Raw genomic sequence first — 12,075 nt, forward strand, 5'->3', positions numbered from 1 at the left:
ACCAAAAATTCTAATGTTATTTCTCCTTTCTCTGTTCTCTAAATCATCTATTTTACTGATTAGCCAGGTATTCTGCTGTAAAAGAGATTCACAGTGAGTTTCATCTTTCTTAAGTCTTTCATCTATGTCACTTAGAGAAGTTTCCATATCCAATATTTTTGATTGTTGCTGCTGCAAGATTTCATTAAGGAAATCAGTCTGTTTCTGACAGTTGACTTTTAGATTTTCAAGGTTGTCTGTAAGTCTGTCCATTTTGACAGATAGTTCACGTAGTGTGGCTGACATCAGCTGAACTTCCTTTTTCAGTGAAGTTTCAGAGTGTGAAGACTTAGAGTTGCTCATTTCTGTATTGAAGAAGTTATCTCCAGTTTATTTGACAAGAAAATTTCGATAAAAATGCATAAAATTTGGTATTCTTATAGAACTGAGGTTCCTTAATAAGAATTTACTACTTTTGAAAAATAAAAATGATTATTTTCCTGAATTCTGGTACTATATTGTGGAGCTCATAAAAGTTGCTGTTACCAGTTAGCCATCTAGGCTCCTCCTCCCTGCCATTTAGATTCTTGACATAACTATAGAATGCCTTGTGGTTGTCTTTGGAATCTTTGGCAATTTTATTTTCATAACTAGCTTTTGAGGATTTTATGAGGGATCTCAGCTTCTTATTGAGGCTGGTAAGGGAGTTTTTTGCATCCTAGGATTTTCCTCTTTTCTGCAACAGTTTCTTCCTTCTGTTGTATAGTTTGTTTATGGCAGGGGACCACCAGATTGGGTTCCTTTTTTTGGAGGAGAGAATCTAGGTTCTATTTGGGATGGCACAATTCATGCATGAGTGGATGTGCTCATACAGTGTAGGATTCAGCAGTCGAACTTTCAGACCCTGTCTGCATGGGTGCCATGAAGTTTATCACTTCTGACTTGAGTAGCATGAAGTTGGCTTTGGAGAAGTTTTTTTACGGAGGTTTCCTTACTGGGTTACTGGGTGGTGGGGGTGGGATGTGGATGTCAAGGGTGATTTGCTTATACTCAGACCTGACCAATGAGGGGGTGACCACTGGTGTGGAGCATCTATCTCCCATGTTGGTAATGACCAGGTCTAGAATATTGGAGCCCCTGGTGGGACAATGGATTAGTTGATCAAGGGCATTGGATTTTATGAATTTCAAGATCCATTGGGAAAAGGTGTTGGCACCCAAGTAGTTTTCCCATTTAATAGCAGGGTAGTTGAAATCACCCAGTATTAGGGTGTTTAGTTATTTCTTAATATTTTCCAGTATGTTTAGAAAGGTGTAGTGAGAATCTTGGGGCATGGTGGGGGATCTATAGCAAGCTACAATTTGGATTGCAGTCTTTCCTAGTGTTAGTTGCACCTGGAAAATTTCAGATGCATTGTGGTGGGCAACTAGCCTGGAGGTGTGAATATCCTTGGTGAATATGGACACTCCTCCACCTTTAGTGTTTCGGTCTTGGTTTGGTGGCCAAAAAGTGTGGTAAGAGTTGTAGCATGGCATTGCAGGGGTGCTCTCTGGAGCTTTGAACCAGGTCTCAGTTACTGCACAGATATCAATGTTCTCCATTTTTAGGAGTGCCTTGAGAAAGTGCATTTTGAGGTTTAGACTTCTAGCATTGAGTAGCATTACCTTCAGATTTTGCATGCTTGTATCTATTACAGTGGTGGTTTTCTCCTTTGAATCTTGCCTAAAAAAGGCACTATAGGGGTGGGAAGAGCTTTAGCCAGTAACCTGAATCCCAGGGGTGACAGGAGTAGACCATCTCTGGCAAAGCAGTAATGTTGACCAGACCGGAGTTCCAAAACATGAAATGCTTTTCTGGCAAAGCATTGTGGTTTGTCGATAATGTCTTCCCAGGCAGACAGATGCTGGATCCCCTTTGAATGACTCCAAAAGCTTAGCCAATTGTTGAAGTCAATCATTTTGTCCTTAATACTGTGGTATAATTCTGGGTGAAGGCAGGATGCTACTCAGGGCTAGGGTCATACCTGCCTGAGCCACATGATCTGAGAGCTCTTCCATGTCTTTTCATGTAGTCCAGGGAAGTACGTCTCAATTCATTCACTCCAACATGGACAATGACATAGTCATATCTGTACTTGTTGTGGAGTGACTTGAGTGAATGCATTATGTGGCAGATCCTGGCACCCGACAGGCAGCTGACTGTAATTTTCTCCTTGTTTAGCCTGATGAGTGGGGCATCAGTGTGCCTGACTATAGAGTTACCTATGATTAAAGTGTTGGGTACATTGTCTTGCCTTAGGGGCTGTTGTTGGGTGGCACACTGGTGTTGTGAGCTATGTGTCACTTTGGTTGTGACTGGTGTTTGCTTGCGTTTCAGCTTCGGAAGTCCTTATTGCTTGGGCAGGTTAATGTTAAGGGCCTCCACATATGTGGGTTTAGTGTTGCTATGTGTGGGTGTTGATGGTGTGGGTTTTGAAGGGCTATGTGTTGCTTGAGGTGTAGTGCAGGTGTTAACCTTCTCCTCTTGACTGTCTAGCACAATCTTGGCTGGAGAGAGCTTTGCTTCCAGTTTGGCTATGTATATTCATCTCTCACAGGTTGTAGTGCTGGATGGTAGGAGGAGAGGGTTGTCTGTGTACATGAGGCAGTTGCTGCATTGCCCCAGTATGCCCAGATTCACCAGATGGACAGGAGAAATCACCGGAAGCTGACCCTTGCACATGCCTGTGTAGGTGCTTTTTTTGTAAAGTACAAGAGCTGTTTTCCCTTACCTTTGCAAGGTACTTTGCACTTATAGGCTGTTTAGTGACTACGATTAATTTCTCCTTATTGACAAGGAGAGTTGAGTGTTTGTATCAGTTTCAAGCTTCCTAGTGCTTTCCAGCAGGTTTTAGAGCAAGTTATAGTCACAGGGGTTCAGATTTTAGTGCTACTACTGAAAAACCAGCTAGTTCTAAGGGAAAATTTCAAGAGCAGAAATTCTGGCATCTGGAATAGTTTAACCATAGCCCTGTGGTGCTGCACAATGCAAAAAATGTGTAAACACGTGTGTTTTTAAGCCAGCAAGTTGAAAGGAATAGAAATCAGCCCAATAAGGGTAATAAAATTACAATTTCAGAGCTGGAAACAACTCCTCTAGTGTTAGATAGGCAGTACAATGCTCATTACTCCCATTGGTAAGCAGTAGGACTTCCCTCTACCACAGCAAGGTCTGGATAGCTCTGAACACAGAAAATAAAGTCCTGAGACAAGCAAAGCCTGGGATCTGGACTATACTGGCTAGGAAAGGTGGGACAAGAGTATACAAGATAATATTTTTTTTGTTAAAACAGGCAATAATACAGTAAATAAACACAGAAAAGGCTAATCACTTGTGTGTAGTCCTAAACAGTAAATGCAATTGAAACTCTACAAAATTAGCAATTTAAAACTTTTTAAATGAAGCAAGGCAAGTGCACAACTGAAAAATGATTTACGAGGCAGTACTTCAGTAGAATAAGTAGCTAGTCTACATATACAGAGAAGTCTATATATAAAGGAAAAGCATCTAAAACACACAAACAATTCAGATGCAGTGCAACCTACAGCACTTGAGTTGTAGCAATATTAAGGCAAATACAGTTTTAATAAATGCATTAAAATATACTCTATATTTCCAAAATATTTGAGAAGCACAGACAGAACACAAGGAGATTCAGGCAATTTATTTTTTAAAGAAAGGGAGAAAGGAAAAACAGAAGGCCTTCTCAGATGTTCTCTCTGTATTAGATAGAATGAGCTAATGAGACTAGACTGGGAGGAGTGTCCCAGATCAGATTTACACTAGGGGTGGGCAACTGCAAAGCCACCAAGTATAAAAAACAAGGCACTAACAGGGAGGGAGGGTACGGACCAATACTAAAGCTATTAGCCTACACTCTTTTAGAAAGTAAACACTGCAGAAATCTTTATGATAGCAGTGAGTCACAAAATGAAAGTTTTTAAACAGATAAAGGAACAAAAGGACTACAGAATTCTTTTAACTGCAAACAAACCAGTTACCCGTGCAGATTAGTTAATAGCAATAAAATACAGTAAAAAGTATGTAGCAGGCAATAAAAAGTGCTATATATAAATTGATAGAAGCAATAACCAGTATAAATAAGCCAAAAAAAGGATACTTATCTCAGATCAGTTGTAGTCAATGACCCTCCTCCACTCTGTTCAATGTGTATAGACACAGTAGATAGTTTGTGTGGTCTTGTTACACTTGGGCTCCAAACCAGCTATTCTACATTAAGAAGGTGCTTTTCTGCACCGTTATGGCAGAAGTATGCTGATCTAATTTGTTTAAGTTGGCATTTGCTGGTGGAAGGCTTATTATGTGCTTTTTTGTTTGGTAGTTAGCTTAAAACTCATTTATCATTGCTCATATTTAAGCCTCATGTTTGTATGGATGTGGCATAGATATTCACACAAATGCTTTACCTGAAAGATGTAGTTACACTATGAAATTGGAGGTAATACTCTCACATATGGACAAATTGAATGCCAAAGAGGTTGTCAGCACACTCACACTTTTCACACCAAATAAGGACATGACACATAAACCCATATATGCAGAGGTAGTCACTAGAAACTTACCAAAATACCAGAGACTTCCCAAACAGAAATATATTAAAGACATAACAATGAAAAAAACAATGGCAACACATAATAACACACACACAAGCATCTCAACAAATAAGCCCATAAGACGTAACATCACAAAACCTAATGTATTGGTCATGGGTGAAGCCATTATGAGACACTTGGATGTTCCCCTCATCAGGCTGGATAAGGAGCAAGTTACAGTTATCTGCCTGTCAGGTGCTAGTATCCATCAAATCATGCAAGTGTTTAAGTAACTCAACTACAAGTAGTCCACGTGGTGGTGAATGACTTGAGACATACATCACTGGACTATATGAAGAGAGTCATGACTGAGCTCTCAGATTATGTGTCACAGGCAGGTGTAAGCTTAGCCTTAAGCAGCATTCTACCTTCTCCAAGGATGATGCCACAATACAAACAAAAAATGATTGACTTTAACACTTGGTTTAACTTCTGGTGTCAGTCCAAGCGGATCCACTATCTGTCTGCATGGGAAGATATGGTAGACAGGCCACGCTGCTTTGCCAGAGATGGACTGCACTTACATCCTTGAGGCTTTTGGACACTGGCAAGGCATTAGCCACCCCTATTGTGCCTTTTTAGGTAGTATCAAAATAACCAACCTCCCAACATAACAAAATCCTCTTTAGACAAACTCAGGGGACTGCTTAATGCTAAGAGTCTAAACAAGAAATTGCACTCCCTTGAAATACTTCTCACTTTGGAAGACATCTGTGCAGTCACTGAGACATGGTTCAAAGGAGAGAAAAGCACCTCGGCTGTGAAGGTCTACAATGCCTTCCATATGTTCAGACCACAAACTTAGCATGAAAGAACTAAAGCAAGAGGTGTAGCCATCTTCATTAAGGATAAGCATACCTCAAACCTGTTCAAACAGTATGACTCTCTTTAGCTAAGCCCCTGCCACATCATAGCTCGCTATATGTCCTCCACCATGAAACAGGAAGCATACCACATACCTGGACTTACTGGAGTCACTTTCCTTGCAGCCCAACACCATACTTTGGGGTGATTTTTATCTTACCATTGACTGGGAAACATACATGACCACAAACATGCGGTCTCAGAGGTTCTTGGACTTCGTCAATGCAAACACTTTGGAACATCTAGTCAATACACTCACAAGATGCTCAAATCTCATGGACATAGTACTCACTAACATGGGGAAGCATTGTACCCCTCCCCCTGTGTGATGTCCTCCCTGGTAAGATTGAACCATAAATCAGTCTTATCCGATTCAATTATAAGACCAGATACCCCGTTAAGCTCAGAAGTGCTTAAGAATTTTTTAAGAACAAACTACCTACTACTTAGTGATGTTAAAAGAAGTTTAAAAGCCCAAGCGAACACAGACAACACAGACTCCTATGCAGAGGTGTACACCAACACCCTGCATAACCACTTAAGCAGTTCTATAAAACTGGCTGTACCTGGCCGGATTAAAACCAGACCTTGCCAAAAAAAAAAAAAAAAAAAGCCACCCTGGTGGACCCCTAGTATAAACAGGATATACATCAAGAGAAAGAAACAAATGTCCAAGAACAAGAGGGAACTGGCTCAGCAGAGGAAGAAATCGCTCTCAAGCATAAACAAACATATTAGAGATCCTGTTAAGTTCTTCAAAGCTAATTACAAAGCAAAACTAACCTCCCTAGTTAAAGATAATCAGAAGGCATTCTTAAACTATGTCAAAGAAAGGGAATACCCAACTATGCACTGAACTTGTTGTGGATGGCACAACCTATACTCAAGCAAAAGTAATTGTTAGTCTTCTGGCTGACAGATTTGGAATGAACTTCACCCCCCTGTCCAACTCCAGTTATCCCCCAAAGTATACTTGTCAACATTCCTCAGTCTATTATCTCAAGAGAGCAGATCATCTCGGCACTCTCCAAGGCTAAAAGCACAGCATCAATGGGACCAAACTACCTCCCAGGTTGTCTTTTAAACAATGTAAAACATGACCTAGGAGACTCAATTGCATCCCTATTTAACCACAGCCTATGAACCGGCTATGTTCTGGAGGAATGGTGGACAGCAACAATCATTCTTCTGTACAAAGGGGTTTCATCAACTGACCCTGGGAATTATAGACCCATAACATTTACTAGCCTCATCTGCAAGGCCAATGAATGAATAACAATGGACCTTATTAACAAAGACAAAAGTAATCTCCAAAAAAAAAAAAAAGCATCTTTACTCAACCCAGTTTAGATTCATTAAAAGTAGATCATGCCTGTTAAACATGCGTGACTTCTTCCAGAAAGTCAACAAGGCCCTGAAAGACAGCGCATACCACCTCTCTTTACCCTGCCAAGCCATTTGATACAATCCCTCATTCAGGTATTATAGAGAAACTCTCACAGTTGAGAATTAACCCCTATATTACCAGATGGGTAGCTAACTGGCTCACTGACAAGACATACTGTCAAAGTGAATGACTTCACCACTAGCAAAAGACCAGTCAATAGTGGCATACCACAGAGTTCTGTGCTGGATTACTTACTGTTCAGAATTTATTTCCCAGAAGTCCAGAAAAACTTGAGCAGCCTGTGGTTGACTAAGTTTGCTGATGATTTCAAAGTGGGAACAATCATTGAGTCCTCCAACAATGTTAATATGCTGCAGACAGGGTTAACATAGACAAATGATTTGTGCCAAAGCCACAGATTAAAGCTAAATGCAAAAAGAAATGCATTTTTATTCCCTAGGGAAATCTGACATCCCTGCTAACTACATTATAGACAGCACCCCCTATGTGTAGACCTAGTTGTATGTGGTCTGAGTACTCAGGTTGATAGCAACCTAAACTTTGACGACCATGTATCCACAGTAGTAAGGAGATCCTTCTATGTGGCACATCTTATAAGTAAAGGCATCATATCTAGATCTAAAGAAGTTATAATTCCATTATTGTCAGCCGTCATCAGACCAATAATTAAGTACAATGCTCCCTTTTGCATGTACCTCACCAGACACCTACAATAACTGGAGAGACCACAGAGGTTTCTAACCACAAAATTATAGGGTACACAAAAAAAATCTTGTGCAGAGAGTTGAAAAGCTCTGTCACTGTATTCTGTCTCCCACAGATTGCTAAGGGGTGACGTGTGCCTGGCTTATAGGGCAGTCTCTCACCTGACTCTGATGGAAATGTTACATATTTGTAAATCAAACTGCACATAGGTCACTCTCTGTCTGGGGATCTTAACCTAACCTCTGACATGAACCGGTCACACTGGAGAGATAGATACATCTCCCAGAGACTGTCAGTTCTCTGGAAAAAGCTTCCAGTTAACACAAAACAGAGCCCCTCCCTAACCCTCTTCAAATGCAACCTAGATTAATAGATAGGTGATAGCAAATTCACTTCTGGGCTGGCATGCATGCTCTTCCTGTACAGAGGAACTTGTTATAAACTACCATATTCCCTTACCTCTGCAAACTTCACTCACCTAATGATAGACAATCAGGGAGACTCAGGATAAATATGGCTATGCTTGTAAGGGCTCTAAGGCAATTAGCCTAGTAACCTTCTATGAACCTATGATCCAGTAATGAACCATTTGTCTCACCTAAGTACTGTGTTTTGTTTCATTGTTATTGCTGGACACGACTATTGCAGGGAAGTGACAGTCAAGCAGTGCTGGGCTATCATCCTGGCTATGCTGTTTTAGTCATTATTTCTTATTCTAGCATTGCTGTTTCTGACAACCATTCACAAGGATTACAGTGGAAACATGCAATGTTAAGATGTGCCACCCTGACAGCCTTCATTCTAGTACTATTCAAGCCACTGCTAGGCATCACTACCTAACTGGGCATCTGCATAAAACGTGACCAAACTTTTAGACAACTGAGTCTTCTGTTCCCTAGCTGGCCTTCTAACACCTTAACTGTTAATATAATATCAGTAGTCAGGAACACAGATAGGTGCTGTCATTCTACACCAATGTATAGGTTCATAGGTTCATAGGTTTATACTAGGCTATCTGCCCTAAGGCATTTATAAGCCTAGCCCAAATTTTTGTGGCTTACGCCACCCCTTATATGAAAAAATACTGTGCCCATTAGTTTGTTGTGCCTCTGTCCAGCAGTGACACAGAGATGATTCGGGGTAAACCTCGATCTCCCATCCACAGGTCTAGATTTCTCTTGAACAGAGTCAGCGAGGTGCTCTGCCTCACATGGACCGGGATTTTATTCCACAGCATAGAGTCTCTGGTGATAAATCTATCCCTCCAGCACGTCCTATTTATATCCGTGCTAAGGTTTAAGTCGCTTGCTCTAGTGGTTTTGGTGGATTTGGATTTTTGAGGTGGAGCATGTCCATTAATTCGGGTTGGACATGGCCTTGTATGTCAGGCACATGTCACCTCTGAGCAGGCGGTATGCGACTGAATAGAGCTGGAGTTTCTTCAATCTGGCAGCATATGACAGATTTTGAGTCCCTTTATCCTTTTGGTGAGGAACTTTTGGGGTCTCTCCAATTGCTGCAGATGTCGGGTGAGATACATCTTGAATGGGGCATTGTACTCGATCATTGGTCTGATAAGTGAAGAGTACAGGGGAACAATGACCTCACTAGATCTGGATGTGAATCCCTTCATGATCAGGTGGGCAATGTAGAAGGTCTTTCTAACCACTTTAGCAACGTGAGTGTCAAAAGAAAGGCCACTGTCAACCTGGGTCCCCAGGTCCCTGATAACCTCTTCTGTGCTTAGTGGATTGCCACCTATATGGTAGCTTGGGGTTACCTTGTTTTTCCCGAAGGGTATGGCTATACATTTTTTGGCGTTTAACTTCAGGCCATGGCTCTGGCACCAGCTATCTGTTTCCGTGAGTCTCTTCTGAAGGATATCCGTGTCCGATGCACTTTCCACTATGGAAACTTTGTCAAAAGTCCTCCCATATATATATATATATATATATATATATATATATATATATATATATATATATTCTAGATATACGCATTGTAGAACACTGAATTTAAATATTTATTCTACAGTTATGTGGGAATGGTAAAGATGCAATGACTAGTCAAAAGTGAGTTGGCTGTTGCAAGAGATCACTTAAGAACAGAAAAGAATCGCAGTTCATTATAGTTCATGTACAGTGTCTTGTAGTCATAAAGAGTATCTGTGATCACCATTTGGACTCAAAGTTTTGCAATCATATGCTTGGGAAGCTGTGAGATGCAGGTACATGCAAAGCATGTCAAATTGACACATTAGACCCTGAGATCAGTGAAAGTTCTACCCCTGATGAAAATGAAGACTGATCACGAAAAGGAACCTGGTATGCAGGGTAGAAGTCCTATGCTCACCATTTCAACTACTGCTGCCTGCCTTTTTGCATTTTAACTTGGCAAATGTTACTAAGGAAATGTGCCCATTGTTCAGTCAGTGCACTTCCCTATTAAACAATAATATAAAACAAACAAATACATAATATCAAATAAACAAAGTTATATCAACCTGTTAGCTTTTCATATTATCAAGATTAAGGACACAAATATTAAAATCCACTTTCTTAAAGTCTGTGTTTTGAACCTGGTAGAAGACTGTTAAACATTCTCCTTTGCAATTTTATAAACTTCCAGAACTGCCAAATTCTTGGAGAGGGAAATAGGCTATGTTTTAACTTTACATGTCAAGTTATGCTGACAAATGTTTTATTCAATCTCAGCACAAGTAACAGTGATGACCTAAATTAAATCCAGTTAAAGTACAAACGTAAAAGGTAGGTGCAAATGCTGCCCGCCCAGCTAATTAGAATTTTGCAAATAATCCTATATCATTTGTAAAAAGTAATATGATCCACAGGCTTGCCTTACAAATGTAAGAGAACTATATGTTATGACTAAACTATATGTTATGTGCTGAGCTTCAAAAATGTAACCACAGTGCACTCTGCTGGAGAAGACCAAAAATGTATAGGGACTGTATGCCTGCACAAATGTATGTTTTCATAGCAGAAGTTGGGACATATGGAGCTAACTTCCAAACTCTGAGATAATAAAAAAATAATTTTATGAGTGTGTTTACCAGAACTAAAAGACAGATTGTCTGCAGCTAGAAATGCTTTATATTGTTTGAAACAGAAATAATTGCTAGGTTTAAAATGTAAATGTGTTAATTGTTTTACAACTTCCAGTTTCAGGAAAGCTTCTAAGAGATAAGTGTCACCTTGTAAGAGATAAATATTTTTCTTAGAGACATGTTACATTCTGTTGGGATCTGTTTAGCCTGGGAACTAAATGCAGATGCCAAATAGTGATGTCATCTAGCTAACCCAGCAGTAATGTGTATTATTAATTTAAGAACTATCTCAGAGAGAAAGTCAGTGCATTTTGTATTTTGTTCTGGACCTGTAAACATCTCTTCAGCACTTCTTTTCTGCATTTGCCTTGCTCTGTAAGTAAGACATTTAGGGCATAGTATCTTTACAGATAGATAGGAATATAGCAAGAATTGTCTAGATGTTTTCTGTATTTACATGAGACTGTTCTGCAATGTTGTTTTAAAATATTTCCTGTGATTCTGAACTCTGTCACCATGTTGAGTTGAGTATTGTCCTGTGCTTTTATTATTTGCTATTAAATATATTCAAACTGGTTAATTGTGACTGGTTTTGTTTAGACATATTTAAGCTCTTAGAATACTTGCATATGCATTTGGTGATACTGTACAGGCCACGCTAAAATAGCCTTAAAAGTTCTGATCACGCTTACCATTTGGATGACAGTAACATTACACAGTAGAATTGTTTACCCTTTGGAAGGGCCTTAAGTAGCTGATATGTAAGTAGTGGTTGGTAGCAATGGTTATTATCTTTTAGTATGTGCAGAAGGCGGCATAGCTGGTGAACCTGTGCCACCCTTCCCCAAGAATGTCTGTGTGTCTGTATATAAATCAAATCTCAAAGTGTGTGTGTGTCAGCTACTTGGGCAGGGACATGAAGCACTGGTGGAACATAGAGGGTGCTGGAAGTTTTGGCTTGAAAATTCAGCTGAGATCTTAACCCTATCTCTGTGCCAGTGGAGAGACTTATTGGGGATCTGGAGAGAGAGGAAGAAATAAGCCTCAGACTGACTGTGATCCCTGTGTGCTCTTAAGGGAAATTGCACTTTACTGTGTATGTACTTGTCATCCTTCCAATGTGCAATTCCCTCACTGGTGTCAGTGGTGAGGATTGAGGCTCCTTGATAACTGGGCTAGGGCAGGGGCATCACACTAAAGTATGACTGAGTTATTTTACATGCCATTATTGCTTGGTATCATTCTTAACCTCTGGAAAAGGTGCAGTGATAGAGATGCAATTTTAGTCTAGGGTGAGAGAAATATAAACATTAGTCGCTGCCATTTTCCTGAGACTTCTGTCCTTATTCTACTCAAACATGCAAAAAATGTACTTATTAGTGCCACATGTTAGCCAAGTG

The 12,075-nt window shown here is 40.1% G+C and overlaps 1 protein-coding gene across 1 annotated transcript in view; it reads right to left on the reverse strand.

Annotated features, from left to right (window-relative positions):
- Positions 1–12,075, reverse strand: part of LOC122815863 — a 320,691-nt gene that overhangs the window by 28,615 nt on the left and 280,001 nt on the right. The window contains exon 4 of the mRNA XM_044088685.1: positions 57–344. Coding sequence (XP_043944620.1) covers positions 57–344 — 288 coding nt within the window. The remainder of the gene's footprint in view (positions 1–56; positions 345–12,075) is intronic.

Source organism: Protopterus annectens, chromosome 1.part1, assembly GCF_019279795.1.
Source record: "Protopterus annectens isolate FY-2018-M chromosome 1.part1, PAN1.0, whole genome shotgun sequence".
Classification (NCBI taxonomy): Eukaryota; Metazoa; Chordata; order Ceratodontiformes; family Protopteridae; genus Protopterus; species Protopterus annectens.